This window comes from Phoenix dactylifera, chromosome 9 (assembly GCF_051530095.1).
Source record: "Phoenix dactylifera cultivar Ajwa chromosome 9, Ajwa_hap1_PhDact_Kaust_v1.1, whole genome shotgun sequence".
Classification (NCBI taxonomy): domain Eukaryota; kingdom Viridiplantae; phylum Streptophyta; class Magnoliopsida; order Arecales; family Arecaceae; genus Phoenix; species Phoenix dactylifera.
In genome coordinates, this window is record NC_143198.1 from 31,354,065 (window position 1) to 31,369,266 (window position 15,202).

Below are 15,202 nucleotides of genomic sequence, written 5' to 3' on the forward strand. Positions count from 1 at the left end.
CGGCGGAGGGGAGGGGAGGAGGGGTAGGAGGGTGGGGAGGAGGCGGCGGAGGGGGAAGGGGTAGGAGGGGTAGTTGGAGGAGGGGGAGGTGGAGGAGGAGGAGGAGGAGGGGGAGGTGGAAGAGAAGGGGGAGGAGGGGTAGGAGGAGGAGAAGGAATGGGAGCAGGGAGGAATAGGGGGTGGAGGAGGAGGCAAAGAAGGGGGAGAAGGCGGAGGGGGATGCAGAGTAAGAGGGGATGGGGATGGGGGGCGGAGGTAGAGGGGTGGAGGAGTAGGAGGAGGGAGGAGGGAGGAGGAGGAGGAGGGTGAATAGGCGGAGGAGGAGGGGAGAGGGATGAGGGGGAGGCAGAGGTGGGCGGGAAGAGGGGGAGGGGGAGGAGGAGGATGAGGAGGGGGGAGGAGGAGGAGGCAGAGGCGGGGCGGAGGAGGAGGGGAGAGGGATGAGGGGGAGACAGAGGTGGGCGGGAAGAGGAGGAGGGGGAGGAGGAGGATGAGGAGGGGGGAGGAGGAGGAGGCAGAGGCGGGGCGGAGGAGGAGGGGAGAGGGATGAGGGGGAGGCAGAGGTGGGCGGGAAGAGGGGGAGGGGGAGGAGGAGGATGAGGAGGGGGGAGGAGGAGGAGGCAGAGGCGGGGCGGAGGAGGAGGGGAGAGGGATGAGGGGGAGGCAGAGGTGGGCGGGAAGAGGGGGAGGGGGAGGAGGAGGATGAGGAGGGGGGAGGAGGAGGAGGCAGAGGCGGGGGGTGGGGAGGTGGGGGGTGGGGAGGGTGGGGGTAATTTAGGAATTTTTAATTTTTTAGGGGTGTCCTTAGCAAATGGGGGGGTGTAGAGAGTATTTAATTTTTTTTTAATTTTTGGGGGGTGTCCTGAGCAATAGGGGGGGTGTATTTAGAACTACCCTAGAGAGACCGGCACGCCCGAGCTCCCCGACCCCACTCTTCCACTTCCCACTCTACCCCTGATCCTGAGCTTAGGTCCAAACCAAGCCGGACCTTTTACAATCCGACATATTATCATCCGCAAATCATGCGTCAAGATACGCATTCAAGGAAAGATGTACAATAAATTTGAAATGTTGTACGTCGATGTCCGATGTACAGAAAGCTCTAACGCGCGCACTGAGCTTTACGGTTACTACCATAGTCTATAAAGCGATGAGGGTATTTTCGTCCATATGAAAAGAATCCAGTTTTATGGGGCTCCTCGTGGAAGAGACGCGCCCTCGAGTCGCATTAAACTCGAATGAGGGACAAAGAGGGGCGGCTCTTCTCAGACCCACCCATCATCCCTCCCGCGATTCCCCTAAGGTCGTTTCCCCCACCCTTTTCCCCCTTCTCGGCCGCCTCCTCCTCCTCCTCCTCTCTCTTTCTTCCCGGCGTCCGCCTCTCCGATTGATCACCGCCCCGCTCCGGAGAAGGACACGCTTCTCCTTCGACGATCTTGCCCTCCGTTTCAGGCATCCGTCTATCGCTTCTCTTTGTTATTCGAGGCGTCCGCTTTAAATTTCGAGTTTTCCAGTTGGATCGTTCGATTCAAGACGGAGATCGGCGAGCCGGTGTTTCTTGAAGGTAGTTGGTCGGCTTGTTGGAGTATTTCTTAGTTCTTTTGGATTCCTGATTTGGAGTCTGGAATTAGGGTTTTGAGGGTTTCTTGGAGATGCCACGGAGCTCTCGGCACAGATCCCATAGGGCGCACAAGCACAAGGAGGAGAGAGATCAGTCTGACTCCGATAAGGATGTGTACTCGAGAGAGAGGAAGCCGAGGGAGGAAGAGCCTGCCGCCAGCTCGGGAGCTAGGGTTTCTAGAGATCTGGAGCTGGAGAGGCGGAAATCCTCGCGTTCGTCTCAGGGGAAAGAGTTGATTGGTTCCAGCAATGGTGATATCTCGGGGGAGCATGGAAGGAAAAGGAAAGAACGGGAGGAGGAGGTGGCGGTTTCTGATCGGTGGAATGGGGGAGGAGATGATGATCTTGTAGTTGATAAGAAGTTCAAAGAGGAGGAATTTGGGCCGGTGGACTTGAATAAAAGCTCAAAATCGAAGTTATTGGCGTCTGATTCAAAGGGCAGGTCGAGTAGAAGGCGTGAGGGTTCAGTTGGGAGGAATGAGGACAGTGGAGGGAAGGTTGATTCGGCAAAACAGAGGCCGGAGAAGGATTCAAGCTGGAGAGAGAGTGATAGTCAGTATAAGGAGACAAAGGACAAGGGCAGAGGGCGGGCATCTGACAGGGATAAGAAAACCCAAGATTCCAGGCATGCAAGGTCTGATGATGTGGTGAGTAGAAAGCATAGCTCTAAAACAGGCAGCACCGAAGAAGAACATGCAGCAAAGAAGGATACAGAAAATAGTGGTAATGCGCCCAATAACTTTAGCCTCTATTATTGTTATTATTATTTTATTTCTTGCTTGCTTATCTATTATGAGTTCTGTTCCTTATGGCATTGATATACTTGGTTAATCAGAGATATATCATGATGATTTTGCAGAGCCGCCAGCAAGAAATCAATGAGAATTTAACTATGCTATGCACACAATTTGTCTATACTTGTCATGTTCACTTACATTGTTCTGCTTTTTACTTCTTAGTCTAGGCATTTGATACCAATTTAATCTAATTGAATAATTTCAGTCAATTTAACTATAACATATAAGACCAGATGTACCATTTTGTTATGAATTTGTTTCATATAAGCTTAACATACGAAAAAAAACTGATTCTTGAAAATATTACGCAAATCTTTTGTATCCATACATAATTCGTGGTTTTGTAAAATTATTTTTGTTAGATTTAAGATTCATAATACTTGTGCCTGCGACAGCAACATTGTGCTTTTACAGGTTGGCGGAAAAGGTAAATTAAAAAAAAAAAAACGCAATATCACTGTTTGTCATTGGAGCAGTCATAGTCAAACAGTCATAGTCAAACCCAAGGATGAATTGAAGTCATCCGTACATGCAAGGAAGGTTTCATGCCTACATTTTTGTTTCGATATGTTAGGCATCAGGATGTGTTATTAGTTTCAGGCATGTTGATAAGATGTTTCTTGGCTGCAAATGCAAGCTGTATTCTTGAAGAGTGGGTGCATATATTACAAGCCCTTGCTTTTCTTTTTTTTAAAAGATTGGACCAAAAGTGACCGATGGAGGGCTTTGTTTACACATGGTGAATGTTGTTGGTGAGGCTGGGTAAGCACTATGTATAATCCATGAAGGAAATATTTGAGGGGTTCCTGATGTAGTTTTGAGTTCATGGCAATATTCACAAGTAGATCCATTCCAATTTTATTTGTCTATTTGGAGAAGGCTGGAAATAGAAAAGGATGTTTCTAATGACATCTAAGATTGGTAATTGAAGTGGAGCTGCACTTTAAGATGTCATGTGAAAGTTGAATACTAGCTAGAGCTAAATGAAAAAAATAAGTGCAAAACAAGACTTAGTGTTATTAGTGGAGAGGATCCATGAACATAGGGTGGATCTATTGTAAAACTAGGAGGGGTAGAATTCAAGACTAATTCATTAAAGTAATGTAAGGTATTGATATAGTAGGTTTTGTTAAGATGCTTTGAATGTGGAGGGAACCTTAATTGTAAAATAAGAGGGAAAAATGCATTTGGTTAGCGAAAGACAAGGATATTGGAAATATTATTGGTATGCCAGTTTTGTTTTTTGTGGAATTTTTCTTTTGCTTGGTGGACTGAAGCCATCATATAATCAACTTACCAAGTTGGCTGGTTTGTTAAACATTTTAGTCAAACTCCTTGCTGGAGAAAATAAAACTTCTTAAGGGTGCAATTTTGAGGACATTCTTATATGAGTTCTCGATGAACTTCAATCATGTGGGCATTTTATTTGGTATATGTGGTGTAAGGATCTCATGTGAATGCCACCCTTTTTATAATGTGCTCATCAATGTAACATTTGAAATATAACATTTGTGTTGGCGTGGTAAGTAGTCAAGCCTTTTCCATGGACTAACCTTTGAATATGAGGTTGATTTCAAGACTATCATCACTATGGTAAAATGTATTCGAAGGTTTTCGTTTAGCATGTTGCTTAGGATATTTTGTACCAATTATCTCTAGGAGACTAGGTAATCATTTGTAACTTTTGATTTCAACTAATATGCAGGCAGAAATTGGAAGAATCTATTATATCGAGAGTTTCTATGTTGGTGGAAAATTTGGTGTAAGTTTAAGCTCTGGTGTGTTGCTGAGAAGCTAGTTTTATAATTCTAATTGGTGATAGAGTGAACACTTAAGAGATTGTGAGGTTTATTCCAAGACCAGTTGGGAGACAAGGGGTTAGACTTAGGATTGTTAATGGATTGTGTTTAGTGGAGAAGTTGACAAAATGCAAGAGAGTGATGGTGGATGTCCATTTTGTAGGCTAAGAATTGGGTTAGGTCTTGTCAACTCTATATACTAGTTAGCTTGAAGTAGACCTATACATCTAGCGAGTTTAGTTGAATTAAGATCATGAAGTTTGTTAGCTAGACTAGATTATTAAAATTATTATTTTTTATCTATTGGGTTGGATTTCATTATCGATGAAACTGCTAACAACTTTAGCTGGAGATCTTCGTCTACATTTTGGACCACACTGTTAAGGTTAGGGTCATATCGTAAATCATAGCGGGGGTTGAGTCAGATTGAATCATGAATTGGATTGCAAATTGTAAGACTTTTTCCGATTTCTTGTAAACACAAGAAATAGATGTGAAACAACATGAAAATAAGAAGCATATTCAAATTGCGATTGAGTGAACAGTGAGTAAGCACGCATCATATAATGTCATAAAAAGCTTCCAACAACCATAAGCTCATAAATATCATGTCCAAGAAACAAACATTGTGTTTTATTAATCAATATAGTTATATTTCACCACACAAGTCGGTGGAATATCTTAATCTGAGTTATTTGACCCAAAAATATATATACACATAGACTTACCGAGCTTGATTCTCCTTTGAGGTAAGAAATTGTAGAATAAATCAAAATTTTTAAATGGTAAAAGTGATAACTATAGGTCTTTGCTTCCAAAACAACTAAATATATTTTTTATTCACTCTTAAAAGTTGAAATTTTAAAAGAGATTGCTGATTTGATGTTTTGGAAGTTTATCAATGATGAATTGGTCACTGTTAAAGTCAAAGAAATTTATCATTTTTAAAAGATGGATATACTAATAGCTTTAGTTTGTAGAGACATGGCCCAGATCTGGATCTTACCTTCCGAAGGACCGTCCGATCCACTATCTGGATGTAAGATCCAAATCTCGATCTTGCAATGCATACTAATCCCAATCCGAGGATCTTAAGATCTTGACAACAATGTTTGGGAACTATATGTAATTGTCGAGCATGTTGAGGTTTGTGTGGGTTTAATCAGCTCCAGAAAACACCTAAGCACCTAAATATGCAGGATTGTGATGGTGACCTACATACCATAACCACCACCCACCGATGCATGCACACTAGGGAAAAAAAAAAGAAAAAGAAAAAATCCCCTAAAATTCCAGTCTAATGAATCTTGCAAGAAATTAAGAAGGCAAGACAATTGTTTGGAGAAACAAAATCAAGAAAGTCTAATTCGATGATATATTTTCCATGTAAATACAATACTTTTTCTTTTTAATTTTTCCCTTATGTCTATCTTATTAGGTTATCCCATCCTTGATCTAATCAATTTACCTGTAGTATGTTATGGTTTCTTGTGTACCTAAAAATTATCGAGCATAGATTACAAAATCTTATGGAGGTATTAATATATTGGTCCAAGGGAACTGGGTCAAGGTGATATGTTGAGGATTTGGTAATGACATAGAAAGGATTTTGTGAGGAAGGATCTGGTGTGATTGCTGGGGCTTGTTTGTTGAAATGTGCATGGTTAGGAGGCTTTTGATAGTATAAGAAAGAATAGTAGATTCATCTCAAGAATTTAGGGAGGAAAGTCGAGGATGAAAATAGTGATGCATGGAGCTATGTTTGTGGTCAAATGCTTGATAGTTTAAGCTGCATGTACGACAAAATTGAGATGGCAGAATGTTTCTTCTCCATCAGAGAAACTTTAGTGTGATTATTAACACGTGAAAGAAGGAATATGGAGCATTTGATTGAAAAAGGTATGGATTTGAGCCCAAGAAATCAAGCTAATTGATAGCAAGCTCTTGCAACTTGGAGAAAGTAGTTCATGGGAGTTGGATAAAATAAAAGATTGAGAAGTTTCTTGCGACAGAATAGGGCTCACTTCATTTTTGCTCTTCCTAATGGTTTGCCTGGATGTTCACTGGTCCATATATGCTTGGCATCATTGAAATATTTGGGGGTTGAAGCTCTTTGGATTTTATAGGGTGGTTGGAACACATGATGCTTGAAAGTTGGATCAAAAGGTAGTTGGAGGATCATGAAGAAGGTGTTCTGTAAGCATGGTTATTAAGAAGTTAAATGTAGAAGTGCAAATCTTTGGGTTATAGTAAATAGAGGCTTCTGTTGTCGTTGACAAAAGCCTATCAAACTATTCGAAAGATTAAGAATTGATGAAAATGATGTGGAAGGTTCAGAAGAAAGTTTGCTGAGCATTGTGGTTCAGAATGAATATATGTAAGTGCAAAGCTTAGGCTGTGATAGAAAAAGGCCCGTGTCTGGTTGATAATAGCCTCAACTATGCATTTTGAGGACATCAATGAGCTTTACTCGAAAGATTAGTGTGATGTAGGAGGATGGTGAGGGGACATTTTTTTTTAAAGTGGAGCACATTGAGTCGCATAAGATGAAGCAATTGATTGAGGATAAGGATGTGGAAGAATTTGGCTTTAGCAAATGAAATACCTATACTTGAGAAGGTGGCTAATCATATAAGGAGAAGGGTGAATTAATATTTCATAAGTCAATTTGTTTCCTTTGGGATTGGGTAAAAGAGTGTAGACAAAATTTGGAGGGCGATAATTTTGATGTGGGTTTGGGGAGTTGAGGTTGATAAAGAGTTTGCATGAAGAGAAGGTGAAGGAGGAGGTTTGTGAAATGAAAGGTAAAATAGTTTCGGGCTTGAAGGCTTATGTCTTGTTGCTTTATTGTTGATTATATAGAATTCTTGCAGATGATAACTTGAATTTTCTGAGAGTTTCACAGCAAAAGTTTTTAACTGGGTGTTGTAACACTTTCATTGAACCATTTTGTGTAAAAGGGGCTGTGGAGGTTAAAGATTGTGCATTTTTTATTAAATGGAAATTGCAGAAGTGATTGAGATGTGGCCATCAATATCGGATGGAAAGCTGAAGGATATATTGTCAGGATCTAAAGTGCTCCCATTAATGGTCAATGTGCTACATCTAACTCCTATATTGTTTTTGAATAGTTTAATACCAAATAATTGCTGGATAATGGACTTTTTTTGCAAAATCAGTCTAGAAAAATGTCTTTGAAAAAATTAAAAAAGGGTTCTTGTGTTATCCCATGATGAGTTTTGGAAAAGGTTTCATTGGTAAAAAAAAACATCTAGTAATGCTTGATGTTTTAGTTAAATGGTCTCAGGAAAGCTTTATTGCACCAACTAAAGATCTTAATTCGAGAGACTCTATATCCCTTTCTTATTTTATCTAGTAGTGGAAATTTATAGTGAACTTCAGGTGAGATGGAAGGCCTAATTCAAGGACTTTTTGGTGAACTATAGGATGATGTCTTGATTCAGATTTCATCATGGTGATTGCACCTTTCTTGTTTGCAGAAAAATAAAAAACAGAGCTAGTTTCAGTTTCCTCATCGTATGTACATGCTTGAGATGTTAACTGCAATGAGAATGCTTTGATTGAAATGTAGATGGGTGAGAAATAATTAGTAGTGCTAGCATTATGAAGTTTAGGGTGGAAAATTTTCATGTCCACTGATTCCATTTATCGTTGAGGTTAAACAATTGACTTCACTTGCTTGGTACCCTGCAGGCTTCACTGATGACTAGGTTATGGAGCTCAAATAACTTATTTTGGTGGAGTGGATGAAAATTGAGTCACAAGAGAAATATATTTGTCAGTTGGAGTATTCTGTGCAATAACTAATGTTGGTGGGATTTAGGTGTGAGAGTCTTGGCAGTTTGAATAAGGCACTCTGGCACAAGTGGTTGTGGGGAAGTGTCAGTGATGATAATAGGATGCAGAGAAACGTGAGGAGAGACACAACCATGAGAAGAAACTATAGAGTGGGTCCAGTGGGATTTTGGTTATGCACAAGGAATTTGGAAAAAATGTTTAGAAAGAGAAGAGTTTAGAGATTTGTATGACTTAAGTTGATCAGGACAGAGTTTTAATTGTGTCAGTTTATGTTAATACTTGGGAGAAAGTATGGCAAAAGAGAAAAAAATGGACTCCCAACTCCATTCTTGGTGTACTGTGTATGTCTTTACTCTCTGGATTTTGTAAGCATTTCCTTGTTTCTATTAATTCAAAACTATAGGTGTGCAGGGAGTGTATGTTAAAAAGAAGAAGGGAAATAGAGACTAACTACCTTCGTAATTATACTAGTTAAAACCATTGTGGAAAGTGCTTGCCCAAATACCGGACATAGGATATGGGATGCTTTGTTATCTGGTACAACTTAAACCACTAGTGCGTGATGTCAGTCTTCATTGGTAGCTTGGTGCAGTTTCTCATGAAATGCCCCAAAAGTTTGGAGCAGGTTCCTTCTCCTGATCTGTTGAGAATTTTTGGAAAAGTGAAACTGCGGAACCATTGAAGATTGATTGGATATCAAGAATGTGCACGGTTAACCATAGCTATACATAAATGGTTAGATATTTAAGAAGAAAGTGGGAGAATTCTCGAGAAAGCGAAACTGAGGAACCATTGAAACAGATTGATTGGAAATCCAGGATCACAGCTCTCCATAAATGGCTAGATTTGAAGAGGAAAGTGGGAGGATCAATATAATTGAGTGACTATAGAATAAGAAGCAGCAGCTTGCATGTTTATGAAAATTCAAAAACAAACAATTTGATCTTTATACAATCTGAACATATAACTTAAACTCCGAACTTTGACCTTGTTTTCTGATTATTGTTGATGGGTTATTTTGCCAAGCTTAACTAGTTGGTATAAGGCTAGCTTGTTTGCCATTCATGCATCCTGGAAATACTAGGGTTTGTTTGCAATTCTTCTTTTCCTCGAAGTTTTCTTTATTCTTCTTCCCTTCTTCCATTTTATAACACCCTTGAAGATCTAAGTAGGTTTATGGAAGCCAATTTACTTTGTGATGAAATTCCATGTCATATACAAAATCATCTACTTTAAGACAGTTCATTTTCATTTTATAGTCATTGCTGTTGCTTACTTCATATTTTCACATATCAAAATCTTAAGAAATTCAATTCTCTCATCTCAGAATCTAGTATTTGGGCTAATTACAACGGCGATCAGACAGTTGCTTCATAATTTTTTCTTAGATTGATTTGTGAATTTTGACTTGTTTCTTACTAGTGTAATATGAGTTTGTTACTCAAAAATATGCCATATATTTGTTTCATATATTTTTATTATAATTTGTTACTAAAATATATTGCATTCCCCTATTCAGTAAGTTTTAGATTTAACCAGTACCTTCCATCTTTGTGACTTAACAGAATGGCAAGCACAGCATGAGTTGCAGAATCCTGATTTTGAAAAGGAGCTTGAGAAACATGTTAGGAGAAGGAGAGATGACTCTGAAGATAAAGATAAATGGATGGGTGATGCAAGAGAAAGTGATAATAGGAGTGATAGGAGACTATCTGCTAGAGGTGATCATACTAAAAATAAAAGCTACAGAGATGAAAGGCATGAAGATGGAAAGTATAGAGATAAATACAGGGTTGATGTTGACAGGGACCAAAAACACCGGGATGACAAGCGCGAAGATGAACGCTCCTCTTGGGATCGTATTGGTGAGAGGTCTGAGAATAAGCATTATAGAGATGAAAACATTCCCTCTGAGAGTCATTATAAAAAAAGTAAGCTTCAGCACAATGATCATGATGGCAGCCCTTATGTTGATGATCGTGATACCAAGCTTAATAGTGGAAGCAAGAGGTTCTCTGAGGGGTCCGAGGATCATTGTGATTTGAAGATTCGAAGTGCAAAGGAACCACATGAAGATGCGGAAAAAAAATTTCCTAGTAGAATTGATTCCCGTATTGAGAAATCTAGGTCGGAGCATCGACATTTAGAAAAGGTTGATTCTAGTCCAAATAATAACCGACCAAAGAGCTCTGCCAGCTCGAGTGCTTATGCTGTCAAAGATTATAGCAGGTACCTTTTCTTGTCTCTTATTTCATCCCTTCTGCTAAATTTCATTGTATTTGATAGTAGTGTCCACTGGAGGTAGTCCCTGCACTATAATCATCCCTTGCCCCTTATCTATTTTTTGTATTAGTAAGATATTCAATCACATTTTGTGGTTAAATCTTTCCCTCTTTTATGGCCATCACCCTTTTTTTATTTTTTAATTTTTATAGTGTTGCTATTGGATTGATTACTTACACATTCATGATTATCTCGAAAGACTATGTGATCAGTATATAATATTATAGAAAATTATAACTTAACTATGGATTACCTGGAGTATAGGTCTCAAGAAATACTTATCTCAATATTTTGTGGATCTTTTCCATTAGAAGTATGGTTGCTGTTTGAGATTTTTTGATGGTTATATTGCAAAGATGTGGAACTATCTTAAAAACTATGTTTTTAGGACAAAAAATCCTTTGGTAACTCAAAAGTGTAACTCAATGGTGCAAGACAGCTGGTGTGTAGCTGCATTGCTCTCTTTGATTTGGCACTGTGAATGCCACATAATGAAGCAAAGTCAATGGTGCAAGACAGCTGAGTGACTTTTCCGAGTGATTCTTCCGAGTTACCATACTTTGAGAAATAGTCATGATTTCAAAAAGATGCACGGTCATATAGCTATTCTGCTTCTCTATAGATCTGTTTATATAAGGATACACCAAAATGCCAGCGGCTTCAACATCTGCATGATATCAAACTTATGGAATGATCTAACTTTGTTTTTTTTTTTTTTTTTTTGGGGGGGGGGGGGGGGGGTAATGGCATTGAAGCGACAGAGATTATATTTTTTAGTGAAGATATGTGGGTATTGTGTGCTGATGGTGGGGTTATCTCATTATAGAGGTGGGTTGCTCATGTTTTTGCCACCTATCTTGTCAGGACTGCTAGAGAAGTGCTTGTGAAGTGCTTGTATTGTTTTGGATTTTCTTTTTGGCCAGGAACTGTCTGGTGAAATATCAGATGTTGTAGATACTCTTCATTTACGAGTTTTTCTTATGGATTTCTTTCCTTGTCTTATTCCACTTTATATTTATCTCATGTCCACTTAGATTTTTTTTTTTCCGATGTCAGATATTATTTTAATTCCCTCTATTTATTGTTATTAGTTAATGTTGCCTGATATGTGTTTGTCGGTAATTGTTTTCCAGTGTAATTTTCCTGGCAGTTGATAATATGTGGCAGATATTATTCATATGGTTGTTCCCTGTCTTTCGCAGTCGCTTGATAATGTATTATTTATAACCTCAGTTTCTATTTTAATTTTCAGGCATAAATCAAAGCAAGCAGATTCTGCATGCAGACAATCACCATCTGAAGAGAGAATTCACCGTAGTACCGCTTCTACAGGGGATTGTCCAACTGCTACCAGAGATCGTGAGAGAGCTTCTGATTCTCGTTCATCTGATAAGTTTAAACCAAAAGATCGCGTCCATTTTATGGAAACCGCTGCTGCTTCTCAGTATGATAAGAATCCAAGATCTGATGCTTATACTTCAACAAATAAGTTAAGAGAAAAATCTCCATCTACTAGTGAGAGACGATTTCCAGATAGAACCAGTGCTAGACAAAGTTTTGGTAATGAAGTAGGACCAAAACGCTGCAGTTCCAGAGCTGGAGATAGAGAATTGCCTCTGGAGAGACCAATTCTGGATGATCAATCTCAGACTGAGCTTTGCAATAGGGAGCCCACTCCAGGTGGTTCATCATCTATTAACCGAACTGGTCCCTTCTCTGGCAGTTCACCTAATCACCTCCTGCCTCCCCCACCTATCAGGCTTGGAATTGACAGTCCAGTTTTGGGCTCATATGAAGATGATAATAGAGTCCAGGTTGGTGATCGCAAATCCTATAACCGTCAAAGAAGGAGCAGTGACATCGGTTTGGGAAGAGGTCATGGAAATGCTTGGAAAAGTGGCCCAGCCTGGCCTTCTCCTGTAGCCAATGGTTTCATGCCTCTCCAACATGGTCCGCCTCCTGCTGGATTTCATCCAGCTATGCAGCACTTTCCTGGTCCTCCTTTATTTGGTGTTAGACCATCAATGGATTTGAGCCATACTGGGATTTCTTATCACATGCATGAAGTGTCTGACAGGTTCAGTGGCCATGGCCGCCCATTTGGATGGCATAATCCAGTTGATGGATCATGCCCTCCTCACTTGCAAGTGTGGAATGGTAGTAATGGTGTATTTGGTGATGAATCCCATATGTATGGAAGGTCAGAATGGGATCAGAATAGACATATAGTAGGTAGCCGAGGGTGGGAGATGAATGCTGATATGTGGAAGGGACAAAATGGTAACATCAATGAGGATTTTCCTGTACCTCGGAAGGAACCAGAACCTTCAACACATGCTCTTGCGGATGAAGCTTGGGTTCAGCAACCTAGCCAGTGCTCATCCAGTGAACGGGCCAGAACAGAACATCTGCCTTCTGAAGGTATTGATGCAAAGCGCTCAAGTGATGCACCTTCAGCAAAAAATGCTGTTGAAAGTCCTCCAAAAACTATACAGAAGAAGATACCTGAGTCTTCTAAAACACCAGGGGATGATAATGCCAACCTTTGTGCCAAGTACCTGTCCAGGATTGACATCTCGCTTGATCTTGCGGATCCAGAGTTGTACAAAAAGTGCATGTCTCTATTGGGGAAACTGGAGATAACTGATGCATACGATAAATCTAAACATGAACACTCTCAGGTACTGAAGAGATAATGTATATTGCTTGAAACAAAATCATTCTCATATTTTTTTCTGTACTGTATCATGTTTCTTTCCTTTGATGATGACATATTTCTTCTGTTGCAGAATAATAAAGAAGATATTAGAGGGAGAAGACAAGGTGCAAGTCACATCTTCAGCTCACTCTTTCCCACAACAAAAGATGCTATTTTTCAGGTATAGTAATATTTAAAGATGAGAATTTGTGCTAAATTTAAGCTTATGTCAACTGATGTTCACCATTCGCATTTCAAATAAATATATACATGTTCAAAAGTCAGTGTTATGCAAGACACAATTCTCTTTTCATTTTTTTATTTTCTTGGTGTCCCTTTATATGCAAGCCTTATTTGCTGGCTAAATGCTTGCAGACTTTTTAAGCTTTTGTTTACAATGTATTGATTTCACAGAATTCTGGGCTTTTAATAACAATTTCTAAAACACATTTGAGCATTTAGAAAGCATTTTCTTAATTAAGATTTACGTTGTTCTAAGTCAAATGGGATTTAGATCTAGTACTCAAACTGGAATTCTGTAGGCTGATTATCTGTGAACTTTTAAACTTTTGAACCTTAGTCAGTATGACATGATATTTCAATGAGTGGTTTGTATTCTTAATCATCTACTGAATTCATAACCCAGATTTGGCTTGCGCATACCACAACCAGAACCAATTTGTTATTTCATGCAGTAGACTGCCTTTTTTTTTTTTTTGCACTTCAAAAGCTATGAAGTGTTTGATTCAAACAATATGTTGGGCATACTAAATTGAAGGAATATGAACTGATGGCTGTTAGATGATTGATTTCTTGTGTCGATTCATGGTTTGCAGAGAGCCATGTCCCTGTATAAGCAGCAGAATGAAAGATCAAAAGTGACTTTCCCTGCATCACCACCTGTCTGTTCAGAAAACACGGCTCCAGCAAATGAATTAAAGGATGTGCTTGGTGATGCTGGTGTTCCTAATGGTGCCAGTTCTGCGAGTATTATGGAAGAAGCAAAGAACACAGCTGCAAATGCTGATGGTGCTACTTCTGCTAGTAACATGGAAGAGGTGAAGAACACGACTACTGATGCTGTTGGTGCCAATTTTGCCAGTAACATGGAAGAGGTGAAGGACAGAATTGCTGATGCCAGTGGCGCCAGTTCTGCTAGTGACATGGAAGTAGCAAAGAACACAATGACTGACGCCGATGTTCATCCTGGTGATGCCAACGAACAACAATCTAATTTTGTTTCTGATGCTGTAGTTTTTGCCAATGGCTCTCCAACTTGTGAGGCTTTAAAGGCAGAGTGTAGGGTAAATTTAAGTTGGATACATAATTCTCCTGGAAGTACACATTGAAACATTTTCTATTTGCTTTCCTAATGCCATCAGGGTCGTGGCCCCTTCTATGCTTGTTTTTGAGCGGACTGTGCTATGCTCTTCTCTGCATGCCCCTTATAGTTCATTATATTATTGTTTGTTATTTCTGAAAAAATTATCATTAAATCATATTCATCATTTTGCTTTTCCTCCTGTTGCCGGCATGGCATTGTACGGCTGCAAGTGACTAGAGCAGATCAAAGAAGAGATGTTTTCCCTATGCTCTAGTTTCTTCTGTTTTCTGTTGTATGTCTCTCTTGGCTACGCTGTCAACTTGACCTGAACTTAGCACCGAGAAAGTATCAAACTGCATGACTTGCTGGGAAGAAGATGGCACTGCCGAAGCTTTGTGTGGATGACACCGAATTCTGCTGCACTACTAAGGTACTATGCCCTCTAACTTTATAAAAAATTTTGCCCTCTTTTATTGCACAATTTTTAGTCCACTCCATGATTTTACCTTCGGTGCACGTTTAGAAGACATTATATTATTTTTCCTGGTTTGGACGTCAGCTAGAGAACTTGGCTTGTTCATGACGATGGAGAGGATGTACAGCATAAGTCATGGCAAGGTGAGAATTTTATTGCTTTATTTTCAGGTAAAGTTAATAGCTCTGCGGTTGCAAGATGTAAGAGATTATAGATTTTTCCTAGGCCACTTCATTTCGTTCAGGGTCCACCTACTGCAATATGAAAGTTTGAAACATCAGAAGGATTATCATCGCTGCCCTCTTATCATGATCCCAGGCTTTTATATATTGGAGTCACGAATGATCACTAGGATTTTTTTTTTTAATTCTTGAAGCAGGAAAGTCC

At 39.7% G+C, this 15,202-nt stretch overlaps 1 protein-coding gene across 1 annotated transcript; it reads left to right on the plus strand.

Annotated features, from left to right (window-relative positions):
• Nucleotides 1-944: 944 nt before the first annotated feature.
• Nucleotides 945-14,419, plus strand: LOC103708323 (uncharacterized). Its single transcript, XM_008793199.6, has 5 exons — nt 945-2,343; nt 9,601-10,264; nt 11,571-12,999; nt 13,108-13,197; nt 13,853-14,419. Exons 1-5 carry the CDS (start codon nt 1,653-1,655, stop codon nt 14,363-14,365), a joined length of 3,387 nt encoding a protein of 1,128 aa, XP_008791421.1. The 5' UTR covers nt 945-1,652; the 3' UTR covers nt 14,366-14,419.
• The last annotated feature ends 783 nt before the right edge of the window (nt 14,420-15,202 follow it).